The 17,885-nt window shown below is 43.7% G+C and overlaps 1 protein-coding gene across 16 annotated transcripts in view; it reads right to left on the bottom strand.

The window, feature by feature from the left end:
* The window catches only part of KIF1A (kinesin family member 1A), a 113,884-nt gene that overhangs the window by 57,196 nt on the left and 38,803 nt on the right, over nucleotides 1–17,885 (bottom strand). For 7 of the 16 annotated variants that reach the window (XM_083443147.1, XM_083443156.1, XM_083443155.1 and 4 more), the window contains exons 9-19: nucleotides 17,346–17,411; nucleotides 15,554–15,571; nucleotides 14,153–14,228; nucleotides 13,650–13,728; nucleotides 12,025–12,167; nucleotides 10,623–10,649; nucleotides 6,968–7,179; nucleotides 6,419–6,498; nucleotides 5,713–5,788; nucleotides 2,074–2,153; nucleotides 794–900 (exon numbers count right to left, since the gene is read on the bottom strand). In XM_083443147.1, coding sequence (XP_083299273.1) covers nucleotides 794–900; nucleotides 2,074–2,153; nucleotides 5,713–5,788; nucleotides 6,419–6,498; nucleotides 6,968–7,179; nucleotides 10,623–10,649; nucleotides 12,025–12,167; nucleotides 13,650–13,728; nucleotides 14,153–14,228; nucleotides 15,554–15,571; nucleotides 17,346–17,411 — 964 coding nt within the window. The remainder of the gene's footprint in view (nucleotides 1–793; nucleotides 901–2,073; nucleotides 2,154–5,712; nucleotides 5,789–6,418; nucleotides 6,499–6,967; nucleotides 7,180–10,622; nucleotides 10,650–12,024; nucleotides 12,168–13,649; nucleotides 13,729–14,152; nucleotides 14,229–15,553; nucleotides 15,572–17,345; nucleotides 17,412–17,885) is intronic. The other 9 variants (XM_083443159.1, XM_083443149.1, XM_083443150.1 and 6 more) reach the window with 2 other exon arrangements.

The following is a 17,885-nucleotide window of genomic DNA, read 5'->3' as shown; positions in this document are numbered from 1 at the left end:
ACAATCTTCTTACAAATACGATCAATAAGCTGGCTGAGAGGGGAACCAAAACCTCTGCATTAAACCTTGATGGGCAGCAACATACAGAAAGCAAGGCAATGCCTTCATTCCCAAAAACATTTTTTGTTAGATATGATACTTTAGACTTGAAGGTATCTGTTCATAATAACACATCAAGATGTGGCCCAGAGGCTCCAAAGGAGCTATAGGGATAAGGTTGGACAAAAATATTTGCTGCTTGAGGCAAAGGATAATATTATGCTCACTCCCCCATTACATATACAAATGCAGGCTGGACTATTGGTTGAATCTTACTTTAACACTCAATGGGACAGTGTCCTCTAATGCTGGGAAGGGGTACCTGTGACTCGCCAGAAGATTTTGGACTCCAACTTCCATCAGCCTCAGTCACCATGGCCAATCAATTATTATGTGAGTTGTAGTCCAACAATGTCTGGAGAACCACAGGTGCCCCATTGTTGCTCTGTAGCAACCAAGGGCAACATATATGAAAAGCTAGAATGTGTTTTATTCAGTCTTGTGGCAGGACTGTTGTGATTATTGCTAAAAGCCTGCAGAGGTCAAACTGAGCTGATACAACTGAGAAGCAAAGAGACAGCATTTCCCAATGCAGTTACATTCCAATGTGCTCCATTTTGAAAGGCAGGTAGGGAAGAAAGTGGTATTCTGCATACCCACTGGCAGAAATGGAGACAAATGACTTAGAGAAGCTCAGTTCTAACTAGATAGAAAAGGAAGCCCAAGAACCGTGAGGCTCTCTGTATGGGGATACCTTCACTGCCAGCCTTAGTGTCACTTCGGAATATGCAGTGCTCTTCTTTGATGAAGTGACCGCTGAGGACAATGTCCTGCCTCCTCTCAGCATCTTCTCGACCAACCCTGTTGGGGCAAAACACAGTTGCTGAGGTTTCCAAAACAGCAATGCATTTTAGGTGCTTTCTGATTAATAACGGAGCTCCTTGGACCAACCCTATTAGGGTCCCAATGGACAGGAAAGCTAGAAGAATGCCTTTGCAGAAAGCATCACACACACCCCAAGTCTTGTTTAGCTGCAGTAGCTATTGGTTTGCTTCTAGTCACAATTCAGGTTATATAGAAAGCCTTAAGCAGGCTGGGCCAAGTCTATCTTAGTGAGCACCTTCTCTCTTATGAACTACTGTGTCCACTAAAACCAACAGATGAGGGCCTGTTGGGGATCTCACTTCTGCTCCATATCCATAAGGAGCAGGGCTGTTTTTGTAGTCTTGTTACAGCTCTGAAATGTCCTCTAGGCAATGACTCAATCCCCAGTCCAGATCTAGGTACTTAAGCATGAGTCCTTTACCAAAATGTGGGTGAGGTTCAAATACACATCCCACTGAAAGCAAATCTAGGCAGTATTTGCATTCAGACGCTTGTGTGATTTACACTCATAGTTACTCTGTTCCAGCAAATTATATGTATATGGATTGCAGAAGCCTGCTTCCACACATGGATCTCCTTAGTCTAGCCTTCCCCAACCAGGTGCCCTCCAGATGTTTCAGGCTGCAACTATCATCAGCCCTAACCGGTACATAGTCCAAAGTATCTGGAGGGCGTCAGGCTGGAAGGCTGCCTTAACTGAATGTATGTATGAAAGAAGAATGTGATCTGTGAAATCCTTTTAGCTTTGCCACTTTCTGGCTCCTAAATAGTTGGATGGTTTTGGATAACCCATCCTTTTGCTGTACATTTTTGTTGTTGTGTTTTTGTATATTTTTTGCTGTTTTCCCTCTTCTTCACTGCTAGATATGCATGCACAGACTTGGAGAGTAACTAAGTGTGTTTTACTACTTTTAGTATTTGTTAATGTTTTGTGCTGTGCACTGCCTAGGGTTTTTTTCCTTTAGATGGAAAGGCAATGTAGAGATGTTATAAATAACCATGCACACATGCAAAAATGTTCGATGTGCCAAATTCAGTCTGTGACATCTCCAGTTGACATTTGAATGTAAAACTGCTGGTGAAAATCACATCAATGTCCATCTTCTCTGTTAATCCTGGCAAAGTTGTAATTGTTACTATCATTATTACCTGGTTATTCCATCTTTAATGTAATACAGAAGGCACTCGGACATGAGTGGGTCCTCATTTAGGTTGACCAGATGTGGTGTCTAAGAGAGACAAGAGAGAGGTAGAGCGGGGGCGGGGGGGGAGAGATTAACACCCTTTTCTTTCACAGGCCAAGGCCTAGCCTTGCTCTTCTGACAAGTCTGCCCTTTTTCAGAGTGACCTAAATGTGCCACAGCATTAATAGCCCAAGACGTTTTGCTGCCCAAGGAAGGCAAATTCCCCCCCCCCACCCCCCACACATATTCCACATACCGGTATGTGTGTGGGGCTGATGAATCTTACCTGAGCACAGGTTGATAGACAGTGCCTGCCACCAAATTTAAGGGGAACAGGCTAGTTCAGCGGGTGCAGGGTAGGCCTGCCGCCACCACCGCCATGCCTCCGCCCCCACTGCTCGCCCTTCACAACCACTCACTGCTTGCCTGTGCTGCTCACCCTTGCCCCCCCCCCCATTCCCACTCACCCTCCCACCCAACTCTCATCCGGCACTCCGGCGATCGTTGACAGAGTCGCACCAGAGTGATGAAACAGAAGCTGCTTTGGTGCGACTCTGCTGACAATCGCCAGAGTGAGTGTCTTTTGGTCAGGCACTCGTGGCAGAGCAACAGACCCCCCCCCCCAAAGGACATTCCAGGATAGAAACAGAAGCCGGGACTTTAAAATGGGACAGTTGGCAGGTCTGCTTGTGGCACCTTAAAGACTTAACACATTAAGATTCACTTCATCAGTATGATCCAATGGATGACATATGGGGGCTCCTCCAATCACAACGTAGAACCTTTTTAGGCTGAAGGGTGCATGGAAAGTTGTTGGGGGCTATATCCCAGCATTGGCAGGGGCCAAATCCATACACCCTTTACACACACTCACACACATACCTCCCATGAAAGCATAGCCATATTTTAAATTCTCAGTAACTTAGTTCAAGTTGCACCTTCTATTTTCCTCATATACTTGATTTATAAAGTTTATAAGAAGAGGGAAAGCTCTGCTACCTCCATTTTCTGTCCTGACTGTGCAAAAAGCAGAATGAACTCGCTAATCCCTGCAAAATCATTCAATTAACATCAATGTATAACCAAACTGCAAGCCCCACCTTAATAACTCAAGGCCTCAAACTTCAACACACATTTACATTCCAAAAATATTATGTATGCAGTCACAAAAAACACTGGCACTTTTCATATTTGCAAGGGCCAGAAGTCCACCTCTTTCAGACCCTCCAAGTGTCCCTATTTCCTAGGGACGTCCCTGATTTGTCTTAGAAAGTTTATTTCCTTCAATTTCTATGTCTCCAAAATGGAAATAATGAGTCATTTTTTCAAGCATTTCCCCACACAATACAAAGTGATATAAACATTATTAATAAAAATGTGATTCATCTTACTGAAACAACATGCTCACATTACCAAGTGTTCAGAAAAGAAGCACATTTTAATTTCAAAGGTCTCACTCTGCCACGTGCAAGGTCCTCATTTTGGGGGTTCAACAGACCAACATTATGTTAGATCAAATGACTTACAGAACATTACTGCCATTGCCATCATGGAATCCCTTCTTGGAAAGATATTAGCATTGCAACTATCACAGCAATCTGAACACCATGCAAAGTGGACCAGATACCATTTACTCATGCAAGGATTGGAATCCCACAAATAGCAAACATGTGTCCAAGCAGTTTCCCACTTGTCCTGCGCTTCAACTCCAGAAAACCTGCTCTTTAACACTAAATTGGGGAGGAGGAGGCTGAAAACTCAACTGCCATTTGTTCCAATTTAGCGCTAAACCATGGGTTTTCCAGGGGGGAAGCAGATGGGCAAATGGAAGTGTGGATGAACCCTAAGTTTCAACAACTGTTCTCAGTATGAAATTATCATCTTCACTGAAAAGCTGTACCAATGCACTTTAAACACTGATCAATCAGTCAGAAGTAAGGCAGTGAAATGATTACAATCAGTTGATTGACAGCCCTGCTTATAAGTATGAGCAGTTACTGGAGCAGGCACGCAGATGCAACCGCCATGGCTGAGCTCTGTTCTCCTGCCTCTAAGCAATCAACACCTGAGGCCTCTCTGGAGAGAGGAGGCAGTATGATGCAGAGCTCTCTCCACTACTGAATTAGGCACCATGTAACGTAACATACTTTGCTTGTGACATGGGGCAGAGTCATGGGTGAACAAACAAGCTTATTACATCACCCTTTGTAATGATTTCAATTATGTAATTCATAGAAAACATGCTGAATGTTGCTGTGCCTTCCTTCTCCCTGAACTACTTCCAGTCACCGTGTACAGAATTCAGAATGTTTTCTTGGCACCAGACAGTACAAACCAATTGTCTGAAAAGGAATCACACAGATCACTCCAATACAATCCCTTAACAAGACCAACCTTCTTGGGGGAAAACACCCCTACACTCTCCAGGAAAACATCCTGGGGTTTAACTGGGGGTTTGACTGGGGGTGGCTACGTGACAAAGGAAGAAAAGAAAGAATTCAAATGCACAATATGTCAAAATAAATCATTATCACAAACATATGAATCAAAGTGTTCTACTATAAACTGTTCTAGTAATCATATGTAAATTTTGAGGAATGAAACAAAGACCTAAGGAACTAACATTGATGTTCCTTGCTAGAGTGTTGAGTTCCCCACTCCTTGCTACCTTCTGAAATATGTTGTGCTATTGGACCTGTAATAATTTCACACATACCCAGAAGAACAGGGGTTGATAAACTGTATTAGAATCAGGACAAGGCTTCTTTTGGCTCTGCCTGAGCATAACTCATATGATGTAAGAAGACTAGTTCTAGGCAGTTGGGTTATAGGGTTGTACAAACACCATTAGTTCTACGTCTTGCCTCCCTATGCTGTTGGGTGGGGAAAGTGCTATCAAACAGTCCTCTTTTCGTGTTCACTGTACTGAAGAAAAACACCTTTAACATATCTATGTGTTTTAATAGCAAGAGATTTTGATTTAAAATATCAATGAATGAAGAGAGAATATGCATTCATAGAGTTCTTGGTCCTCCAGCAACTGGAGTGGACTGTTAGTGGGGATTAGACACATGCACAGAAGATGGGTCTATCAATGACTATTAACCATGAAGGCTAAATGGGACCCTCATGTTTGGAGGCAAGATGCCACTGATGACTGGTTGCTGAATATCTGTCATGCTCTCCTTGTGGGCTCCTTTGTGCCATCTTGTTGGCCACTGAGTAGATGGATCTCTTCTTATGTTCTTATGAATAAGGGAGTACCCCCAAGTGTAACAACTCAGCAGGACAGGCCTAATTCTGTTTCTTTCAAGCAGCCCAATGGAAACAGAAACAAGCTACTGCTGGATCTTCTAATAGAAATTTAATATGGGCTATTGCTAGATGAGTAATAATTGTGTAGCAGCAGACCATTCAGAAAGGGGGCAAAACATTCATTCAAAATGCTAATGAAAACTTCTATGTATCACCAGAGTCTCAGGTGGAGTTTTGTCTCTATATTTTACACACACACACACACACACACACACACACACATATATAGCCATTAGCAGATATCAAAATGCAATTGAGCACAGTGGAAGAGGCAGAAAAAGAATCCTACCTTTTTAGGTGAAAATACTCCCAGTGTACCACCATCTTCTCTCATAGCCACTCCCATTTCTGCAAGCAAAGCTTCCCTGGAAAATACCAAAGGATGAAACTAGAACTTAAACAACTCTGCCAAGGCCTGGATCTTGTAGCATTCAGAAAGAGACTGCACCATGCTCTCTAAACAAAATTGATGGTAACAAATGTAAATCATTAAAATGCTGGTCTTGGGGAAGTATTGATGCTGGGGAAGGATAAACAGGGGTGAGTGGAAAAGTAGCATAGGTAAATGTTAACAGCAGGCTCTGAGGCACAGAAACAGCCATGCTTTTAGAGGAAACATGTGATGAAATTAAAGATGAGCCCTCTTCACTTGGCTTTCTGCTAAACTTGATGGGGCAGAGAGAGATTTCTTGCACTCCAACATGCACTATGCGTTTTTCAAAAAGTAACGTATGAAATGGTTCTTCCTGGCCCAATAATTCCCAGCATCCCAGGCTCTCTAGTCATCATAAATGGGGAGTCTATGAGCTGAAACAGCCTCCATGTGGCAATTGCTCCTCATGATGACTTTCACAGATGGCTCTCTGCCAATACATGGAGTGTTTCTCTGTTATACTGAGGCCATACTGCGATGAAACAAAATGTCAAACCACATAGACTCAGGTGTGAACTTTTTATATGAATATACCACACCAGACTGATAGCTTGACTCCTACCTCTCCATACGAATTGCTTCTGTCCTGCGCAGCTTTTCTTCCCATGTTTCATTCAGCTCAGCAATGATCTTCTCAGTTTCCTGCAATGGGAAAGTTGAACATGAAACATTGAACTAGGAATATATTGCCTGCAATGCATTATGCAGAGCTTATCAACCTTTCTCTAGGACAGGGATGGTAAATCTGTGGCCCTCCAGTTTTGCTGAACTAAAACTCCCATCATCCCCAGTCAATGGCTATGCTGGCTGGGGTTGATGGGAGCTGGAGTCCAACAACTTCTGGAGGGCTTCAGATTCCCTGTCCAGGATGCAACAATCAGAACAACTTTATTCCACGATTGGAATATGCACAGTGCACATTCACGTTTGACCTGATCATAGTTAACAGGTGGCTTCAAATTCTTTCCAACATTATCTGAACAAGGTTATAATATTTAAAGGCAACACTGGAGACTAACTATGGAGTCTCTGCTATGGTCTCTTTCTACCAAATTTCCCACCATCAATATCTCTGTGGTACAAATATGGCATGCATGATCTTGGCTCTTACCTTCAGTCTCTCAATGGCTTCTTCACTACCTGGAGCAAACATGATGCGTTCGTGGAGACTGGAGACCGAAGCAGCTCGGCTGGACAAGGCTGAGAGTGAGGAGGACGGGCTCATTCCTACCAAGGCATTGGTCACTGTGGAGAGATTGTCATGGCGTTGACTCATATCTGCCACTCTACGATTATCATTATTGTTCTGAAAGTCGGACATGTCTAAGGGGTTCGGGAGGGGAGAAAGAAGAGGGAAAGACACAAAGACAAGAAGGAAGGAAAAGATAGAGAAAAGAAATGCAGTTGGGAAATAGCAACATGATGCAATGAGGAGAAAGGTAGAAATTCAACGAAGAGATACACAGACAATAATGTGGGTATAGGTGCCAGGGCAGGAGCCTAACATCAGCTTATCTTAAGTCTCACTTTGCTCATGCCTGTGCCTTGGGGGAAATGGACAGCTTACTGAAGATCTTGTCTACAACCACTGTGGACCCCTTCTCCTCTAGCATCATAGGCAGGGGATAGAAAAATTCCTGGATAACATGTCCATTAAGGCCATGCAGGAGAAGATTTCAGGACTGATGGGATCGGGAGTTTAACAACATCTGGAAGGTCATGGGATCCCCACCCCTGCAACACATGTTCTAGATATGTAATATAGACATCTGCTCTCAGATAAAGGTTGGATCTTTGGCTGGTGTCAAATGCTCCAAAGCTTCCTGTCATTACACATCTGTTGCATCATTACTATTGATAAAAACCAGAAAAGGCCCCAAAATGAAGAGCATAGAATAAATAAACTTTGTGGGTCTAACAGGAAAATTCAAACACTGTTGAAACAGGTAATATTAGTATCAGCGTTTTTTACATCCAAGGGTATTGCATGTTAACAACACATTAGTTTTATGAGGTTCATGTCCAAACTAAAACAAATAAATGTTTCCAGCAAAAGTTTAGTGTTTAAAGAGTTAGTGTTAGCATAATATTAATGAGCCCAAGAGCTTGAATTTAGAACCAAGTGACCAAGTGTTCAACTTCCCATCTGTTTGTGAAGGTCAGAATGGAAGTGTTGCTTGAAAAAGCAGAACCACAGACACACCATATTCCCTATATGGATCAAGATAGTCATTGAGTATCAGCCATTTCGGTCAAAACTCAAAGAAAAAAGGGAAAGTAGGAGGTTAGCTATTGGGAATTCCCAAGGCATTTCTTGTTCATTCATCTAGATCAGGATATGATGGCTGCTGTTTCAGTTTTTTGGCAGCGTCTAAGATTAGGACAAAAGCTGTGCATATTCAGAGACTCTGAAATGAGTGACCTTCCTGCTCAAAGAAGTCCCCTTCTAAATTTTACCTTTTCACTGCATTTTAACAAGGAATAGGAAACTGAAAGAGTCCAGGGCATGCATCTTTGTAATGCCAAAAAGGCCAAACATACCTGAGATGCATGAAATCCAGGAGAAGACCCTGAGAGTTTTACATGATGTAAATCTCATTTTCTGCTTCCCGAAACATTATAAACAACAATAACCAGAAACACCTCTCTCAGACTGTCCTGGTAAACCTTTTTGCAGCAATGGATAACGCTCTGGCCTTGCAATACAGTTGTCCTCTCCTCTGCAGCTAAATTATTCGGCCTCTGTTCAGAGCCCTAGCTAGCAGAGGCCTAGCATGGGGGGGGGGGTCGCCCCAGGCACTGGTTTTTTTTGGGGGGGGGTGCCTTCCTGCCGGTCATGAGCTGTTGCGTCCTTCTCAGGAACCCTCCAGCAGGACAAAGCCAAAGGAGAAGGCAACAGCTCGGGGTTCCTCCGAGCCCTGCGTTGATCACAAAAGGAGCACGGGGTTGGCGCTTGCCTGTTGCCTCCTTCTCAGAGCCCCTCCACCTGGAGCCTGGAGGGCACCTGAGAAGGGCAAAACAGCTCAGGCATCCTGCAAGCTCAGTGCTGAGCACTGGAGAAGCAACGCTGCCCCTCTCCAATGCTGGGATCCAAGGCTGTGAGCCGGCCGTGCCTCCAAGCATCGGAGATACTGGAATAATCCAGGGCTGTGAGGGCACCCAGAAGGAACACGGCAGCTCAGGCACCCTGCAGGTCCTGTGCTGCCTGCAAAAGCAATGCAGGATTGGCACACGGAGCTGCTTCATCTCTCCGGTGAGGAGGACGCAGTTGCTTCGGTGGCGCGCCCCGCCTCCATGGCATGGCGTTCTCTCTCTGGCGTGTGCCCACACAGCCTGGCAACCAGGCATCACTCTCACACCATTACAAAACTTTGTCTGCTTCCCCCATCCCCCACCCTTACAAAATCTCTTTGAGTATGGAGAGCCAAGACTATGGCTCTTGAGTAAAAAGCAGAGTAAATATTGATGCACTATTTCCTGAGGCTATGTTTTAGAAAAGGGCATTGGCAAGCAGGTTGGTAACTCAGCATAATTGTTAAATTAGTAACAACATCAGAAATCCAGGTGTAATCAGGTGAGCAGCACTGTTAACCACTCTGATTTGGGTTGGATTTCTGGTTCAATAAATCATATGTTTAATATGTTTAATAATATAAATAGATGTCTTGGGCTTTGTTCAGCAGATGGGCAGAGGGAAGGCAGAACCTGTGCAATCCAGGGGGGGGGGCAGGCCCGGTTGGGTTTTTAATGCATGGACACTGGGTGATTTCTGAGAATAGAAAATTTGGTTCGCCTGCCTGTGGTTTAAATGGCTGTTTTAGATCAGAGCGTAGGCTGCACTGCTCACAAACAAGGCACAGACTGCAGCGCCTTTTAACATGCCAGCAAAAGCCAGTTCATTCTGTTACACCCATCAGCCAATTAACTATTCCAGCAACATTCCTAACAGGTACAACCATACAATCAGCAGGAAGGCCAAATCACCAGTAACAGCTGTGCTACCTGTGGCCTGAAGCAGATATCTTAGTTTCCTTCCTCCTTCCCTCTCCCACCCAGAACATATTCGTTAGACCCAGTCCCAGCAGAAGCAGAAGCAGCAACAGCAGCAAAAGCAGCAGGAAACACAGTTACAGCATAGAGAAAGGAAACCTCAAGAGCATAGACTGCCCAGAAGATTTTAGTAGGCAAAGTTTCCGGGATAATAAGATTGTGAAAGACAAAGTCAAGGTATGGTGAAGAGCTGCAGGACCCCCAACTAAGGACGTACGGCAAAATGGCGTGGAGGAGGTATAGATTGTGAAGTTTATTTTGTCTATGGGTGCATGTGTCAGTCAAGCCCAGAAAAGATCTCATTACAGGATTCTCAGGGTTTGGAATAGATCTTCTCCAATCGTGAGGAGCAGTCTCACGCCTGGGCCTCTTCATGGGAGGAAAGACCATTTCTATGGAACAAGGTTATAATTAGAGTGCAGGACTCAGCACAGCAATCTCTCATTGGTGCTGTTGAAAGCAGTGGGTGCCCATCCAGGTCATGTTTAACACAGTGACTGGATTATCGCTGATGCTTCTTTTTCCCCTCCTCCCTACAGAAGACTGTATCAATATCAGGTTGGGGAGCTATGAAGGTGACCATGTTCCCAATAGCCTTGCTGAACTGTACTTGGGGAACTGTCTCCTTTCTCATGCTGTACTTATGTTCCTTAGCTATGACTGAGCCTGTCAGAAGCAGAGAAGCACACAAAATATCAGCAATGGGGAATACACACATTTAGGTCCTCCTGGAACAGGATTGGCTAAGAGAGATAGGAGAAGGGTGCGGGGGGAAGACAAAGAAAACAAGAGTAGGTTTATCTCATAGGTATAAAGAAACAACACCTGAGGGCCTTTCCACATTACCAGAAACCTGGAATTTGTTCTTTTGTACAGTATGCCATGTATTTCCATAGTGCAGGATAGGAGTCAGACTGACTGCAAGGGGATAGTCTTCTGTCAAATTAGTTTAAATGGGAAGATGTGTGATCACCTTTTCAGGAGCACACAACATCCAAGCAAATATAGGGGTGTGGAAAATGAAACTAAAATGCTAACAAAATGGTGGTTTTCAGCTATGACACAATCACCATCCAATAAAGGAAACATGAAACTTATAAGCCCACCTTCTCTGCAGCACTTACTCGCAGTAGGTGGTAGAGTCCATCTTCCTAGCATCAAAATACTGCTGTTTGATTGCTGTGGGATAAAGAAACCAAAATCCCTACAGCTCACAACAAATGTGCTATCTGGGAGAAAGACATTTGGATCCCCTGAATCAACTGAACTTTTTTATTGCTCAATTTATATTATTGGCAGGAAAGGCCCTGAGATGCATATCCTTCATGTCAAACAATTTCTCCCTCATTCACAGCGTAGGAAGCTCCCACAGCAATATAATGTGGTGACACAATTCTCCCAAGTCAGACATCAGGAGAACTGAAATACTGCTATGATCCTGTGCAGTGAGTTTTTTTCAAAAAAAAGTGTTTAGGGGTACTCTCATTTCCCTACTCATATTGAAATACTGCCCCTCAACGAGGCCAAACTTAGAGTCACAAAATGTTTAGGGGTATGCGTACCCCTGCGTCCCCCCAGAAAGAAAGCACTGATTCTATGACTGGGCCTGTAAAAAGCTATGGGTCATGTAGAGGGATGTGCCTGAAACCAGGTGTGCAAAGACGGATAATACTTTTAGGGAATCAGGAGAAAACAATGGGGAAGGAAAAGATGAGCAAGTCCCAGGAACAGAGCTGCCTTGGGGTCATTTTCCATATTACTTCCATCTGGCAGGTGCGACAACACAGTGAGCTATTCATTTGCAGTAGCTTCATACTTAAATTGAGCAATTGTCACCATGTGAGAGCACATCTTTTGTTCAACAGTTTGTAGTGATGTGATAAAAATAACCTGTAGTGGTGAGCACACCTGACACAGCCATTGTATGCAATGACTTAGCTTCCACATGGTGGCTATAACATGTGACCTGACCCTTATACCTTCTTATTGTCACTTCGCAGAAGGGCAGGACAGGAGGGCTATCAAGCAGAAAGGGAAACCACACAGAGGGTGGATCTTGTTCTATTCATGGTGGGGATAAATGCCAGTCCCAGTCCAATACTTAGAAATGTAACATACTGTCAATGATGTCTCCCAGGCCCTGGGCGTACAGCAGGTCTCTCAGGCGAGCCACTTCATCCTTCAGTTCTCTGATCAGTTTGTTGTTAGGATCCTCATTAATGACAGCGTTGCATCTGATCTGCTTAGCTCGGTCAGCATACCTGTAGGAGCAAGATTCATTCTGGGTAAACTAGAAAGGGCTGCTGACAATGCCATACTGTGTGGCTTCTGCGGAAGCACACTGAGGTGAGCTTCCTCATTCAGTCTCCGAAAACCCAGCTATTTTACCTCCCAAACTCAGAATATAGCTCAGTTAATTCCAGTTCAATTCTGAGTTATACAAGACCTCGTTCCATGCTCAGTTTTGGTAACCAAGGACACAGAGAGATCAATTCTTTCGCACATCCCCCTGGTGAGCCTCCAACCCCACCCCCCTTCCATCTACCTACCTGTACTCCTGCCTCCATCACTACACACACACACATGCCCCTAAGCTGGAGAAAAACATTCAGGGCCATGCCACTTTTTTATTTTATTTGCAGATTTGTAAATTGCTTCATAACCCAAAGTTACAAAAATTGTGTATAATAAAATACAAATGAAATATTTGAGGTAAGAACTGAAAACTGCCAATATTACTACTTCTACCAGGAAATACAAAATATGATTACACCACTAGTATAGTAGAGAGATTCTGTAGGGCCCTGGATAGGGGAGCGTACTGGGACGTTCCTGGCCTCTATTGCACTCTAAGAAAATCGCCAGCAGAGCTCTTTAGAGTGGTGAACCAGCTGTCCCAGACCTGGGTTCTATCACTGAAAGCAGACCAGTCACTAGTCTGCTGTGAGAGATTTGTGGACTACTTTGAGAGAAGAACAGGGATGTTTCATCCCTCTTATGCAGTCAAGCTGATAATAATAGCACAGTGAAATCCCTGAAGGACAACAATACGGACGAAGTAGTGGTGGAACCTCAGACTGTTCCTGTGGCAACAACATTAGTTAACAGCAAAGCATATTCAGTGCCTTCCATAGGAAGGAGCTCTGCTACACTATCAGCAAGGAACTGTGGGGATGTTATTAATGGTGGAAATAGATAGGATGTTAGGAGGAGAATATACATGGATACCTTCATTCAACATTATTTGCATAGCTCCTACAATAAAATCAAGCTGTTTTTTCACCATGTAAATTTTCTTCCTGCTTGATGTATCTGATCAACATATCAGGGTGTATCAGCATGCTTTTCCAGGCTCCAAAAGGACATACTGTATTCACCACTGCTGTTATTGTGAAACTACTGTGGGTTAATCAATGATCAAAGTGGCAGTAAGTTAATATACGCTCAGTGCTTTTCTGTGGAAACAACTTGAAATTGTTGTGATATGAACATTATATGCAAACCTACATTTCCAGACTTGAAGGATCCAAATTTTCCATTAATTTTTTTTTTTGTTTTTACTTCATATTCCCAAAATAATCCACTGGGAAAAAAGAGTTCTTGTTTACTCAGTATCCAAACATGTTTTCCTCCTGGAACATCTTGAGAGTAGTCTCATACAAGCAACATAGTCTAATTTCAAAAGGGGAATCTTTTACCCCTTGGCCCCATTCAGAGTGTGAGAAAACTTGCATGGGACCTACCTTAAGGTGCTGAGAGTCTCATCATAGTTGATGTCAGCTGGACTGAGAGCAGCAACCATAGCAGTCCGAGAGTTACCACCTGCCCAGGAAATTAACACAGAAAAACAGTGTCTGGTACAAATATAAAGTTATATACCACATCTCTCCTTTGGCTCCCTTCCTTTCCTTTCTAACACTCTTCCTGTATATCTATTATTTCACTCTCTTATTCACCATATCATTTTGCCCACAAGGCATGAGCAAACAATAAAACTGCCCCAAGCACCATGAAAGCCTCATCAGTCACCCAAACGTTGTGCGAGTTGGAGAAAAATTGGGCACTAGCAATGTACTATCCATGCTTGACCATATTGATGCAATGAAATTTCTGGCAATGGTGCTGCTTATTGGAGTGTTACCGACCCCTCCAATAGAAGGAGTCTTACAATAAACAACCTGCAGGGCCACTGCCAAGAAATCAGAGATTAAGGATAGATCTAAGATAAGTCATGAGAACAAAGTACCTAGATTTTCTCGGAGCAGCCAGGTAAGTACAGAATCCCGGTATGGAATAAAGTCTGTTTTCTTCTTCTTCTTATTCTACAGGGAGGACAGAACACAACAATTAAACATACACTTCTGATTCTGAAAGTGTTTGCCAATCCAAGGAAGACAGAACATTAAGCATATGTACACCCCTGTTCTTTGAATCCATGTACATAGTACCCAGAATTCACTTGTTTCTTCTGAAATTCTGCATTTTGTTGCAGTTTCCCCAAAGCCAGTTTCAGTCTGAATTCAGCACTGGTCAATCCCAGGTACACTCATATGCAGCGGGACTGTTCCCTGGGGGTGGTCCTACATGACTGATGACAGGGGGCGATATATCGTGGAGCCCCCCACTTCCCACCCACCGCCTATCCTCAGCACAGAAATAAGCCCCACTGAATCCATGGCAAGTGTGTTAGGATCTAGGCCATTTTATGGGGTGGGAGATAACAATGGGCTGGATCTGTCTCTTCTCAATCATTTTGATTATTTAAGGTTCCAACTACCAGGAGAAACAAAGCTGAGAACTTCAGGCAGGCACCATGGATGAACATGGGAAAACACCTGTGCCTCTCTTGCTAACACCACCCCTGCTCTCTGCACATGAGCCCATTAGTTGCACCAGCTGCAGCTCACCAGAAAAATATATGGTTGGCTTTTTAAAAGGTTACATGGAGTAGCCAGGATTTCTGTTAGGGGAGCAGAACTGACCTGATTGGCCAGTTAATTAAGTATTTCTATTGGTTTATTTGACTGGGGGGGCAACTGCCCCCTCCCTTGAATACACCCACGCATGGAAGGAAGACAAGTATGTGTGTGTGTGTGTGTGTCAGTCAGTCAAAGGAGGGGATAGAAATGCTAACAAAGACTTAGCATGTCAAGTCTGTGATGTGCTCACATAGACTTTTCCTCTCTTGCTTGGAAGTAAATTCCATTACAGTCATACCTCGGAAGTCGAACAGAATTCACTCCGGAAGTCCATTTGACTTCCGAAATGTTTGACTTCCAAAGCGCAGCTTCTGATTGGCTGCAGGAAGTTCCTTCAGCCAATCAGAAGCCCCGTCGGATGTTTGGCTTCTGAAAGAACGTTTGAAAACCAGAACACTCACTTCCAGTTTTCGATCGTTTGGGAGCCGGAACATTCGACTCCCAAGGCATTCGGGAGCCGAGTTACAACTGTACATCTGGAAGATGTATAGGATTGTAGCTGTAGCCACAGGAAGATGTGGGCCTCCACAAAACCATGGGCAAAGTTGAAGCCCTTTGTTGCAGGCACCCACAATCTTTGGCATGAGGTGGCACCTATGTCTCCAAGCTAGTTATGGAAGAGAACAAGGGAGATCAGCTCATTCCTCCAAAGCACAGGTATTATTTACCTTATTTGGTCCTGAATCCTGAAAAGAAACCAAAGATACCGATTAGAGTTTCATGAACATGTATCACTAAAATGGGTCAAGTAAAAGAACAATTGGATTTGGGGACTTACTGAAATAAAAAAATGGGACCAACATCCTGACTTCTCACAAGCCAGATATAATACCCACATGCCCAGATGGAGAGCATTTGTGATGCAATCCTAACCTAGTTCTGTGCAAATGGAAGGGGTCAGGATAAGGTGCAGGGAACCCTCTGACAACTTCCACTGGTGAGGAGAGCTCTGTACTCAGTGTGGCAGGAAACTACCAATAGCAGTTCTCTCTGGCCATCAGTAAAGTGTGGGAAAGCCCTGAGACAGAAAATTTGGGGGCAGGGCGATCCAAAGTCCTGAAGATATCCCACCCAATCCTGAGGCCTCTCTGCTGTGCCAGCCTCAAGCTGCTGCAGCAAAAAAGGAGGACTCCCCCTATCCCCAAGAGACATACCGTATTTTTTGCCCTGTAGGACGCACTTTTCCCCCTCCAAAAATGAAGGGGAAATGTGTGCGCGTCCTATGGGGCGAATGCAGGCTTTCACTGAAGCCTGGAGAGCGAGGGGGGTCGGTGCGCACCGACCCCTCTCGCTCTCCAGGCTTCAGGAAGCTATCCGCTAGCCGTGGGAGACGCAGCTCTCCCACGGCTAGCGGAGAGCTTGCCGGCACCCAGAAGCTTGGGGCGCACTGAGCTCAGCACGCCCCAAGCTTCGGGCTTCGCGCAGCACTCCGCTAGCCATGGGAGAGCCACGCACCTGGGGGGGGGGGGAATAATTTTTTTTCTCTTTATTTTCCCCCCAAAAAACTAGGTGCATCCTATGGGCCCGTGCATCCTATGGGGTGAAAAATACAGTATTCTGACCTAGTCTGCACAAGCAGCAGAGTTTGGGAAGCAGTGGTTGCTCCACCTTGCTACTCCCCAACCTAGTCTTATGATTGCTCTGCCCATCACAGTTCAGAGGTAAGGTTCATAGAATTATAGTGGTGTGGAAGATAGGGTGCTAGACTTGACAAAATAAGGAGTATATGTCAGCCATACAAAGGTTTTCTCCCGCTAAGATCCATTCCTGAAGTGTTCAGACCTTTCAGCTCAAGTCAACTACATCTTGTATGATTAAGAGCTGCCAGAATGTTTTCAAACAAAAATAACTATTCTTTACAGATACAGTTCTCTGGCATTTTAATTTTTAAAGAAACAATTAACAAAAATGTCCTGTCTTTGTTTTGTTTTTCACATAACATTTTTGGATGTTAGACTTAATTTTAGAAACTTAAATGTATTGGAAATTTCCTGTTTTGATTATCACATTCCCTTCCCCACCCACCCACCCAAAAAGCACATGAGATGGGGGCTTTAAAAAAAAAAAGCTTAATTGCACATGCATATTTATCTTCCACAAACTGAAACACAGGGCATCTCCCAAACTTTATTCCCCTTCTCTCAGGCCTTTGGCTAATTAAACAAGCTATGGTCTTTTAAACTGCAGAGGGGAGAATATTGCTTTTGTTTGTTACTATGGTATGCAATTTTGTGTTTTTATACTATAAACTGCCCTGTGATCTTCAGATGATAGGCAGAATAATAATAATAATAATAATAATAATAATAATAATAATAATAATAATAATAAAGAAAATAATAATAATAGATTCATAGCTGCTCCAGGGACCAAATGGCTGAGCAATTCTAGTGAAGCATTGCAGAGTATGTATTGAGAGATGTAAACTCTGTATATAAACTCATAACTATCAATCCTTACCATCTCAGCCAGAGCAGAAATCACCTTCCCCAGTGTAGTAAGTGATTTATTGATGTTTGCTCCTTCCTGTAAGAACAAGACAATCCTTATTTGGAGCAACTAATCCCAACACAAACTTTTCACTAAGAAATTTCAACCGCTGAGGACATTCTGCTTCACACAACCATCAGGATTAAGAATTACTCCCTTGAAAAGTTACCTCCTGAACAACAACAGTAACAATAATGATAATTTGGTGAAACTCCACTCTCATGCAGTGACAGACAGCTTTGCATGTTTCTCAACCAGAATGAATGAAGAGCAGCAATATGGGGTGGCATTAATAGTTAGGCAATAAGGAACCAGCCGCAAAATGACTGAAATGGAAAAGAATGGAATAAGAGCAAGTATGGGCTGTAGAAAAGAACTGGTACACGAATAGTGATAATTACCAGGACACTTTGATACATTTCAGGGGTTTTTTTGTATTTCCCAAGAGATAACCTTATGCCATAGTGTTTGGGCTTGGTGGTGTACCCAATCCTACATACAATAAAGACA

Source organism: Podarcis tiliguerta (genome assembly GCF_965153285.1).
Source record: "Podarcis tiliguerta genome assembly, chromosome: 5".
In the NCBI taxonomy this organism is placed as follows: Eukaryota; Metazoa; Chordata; class Lepidosauria; order Squamata; family Lacertidae; genus Podarcis; species Podarcis tiliguerta.
The sequence above is the reverse complement of the archived record's forward strand: the minus strand, read 5'-3'. Positions and strand labels throughout refer to the sequence as shown.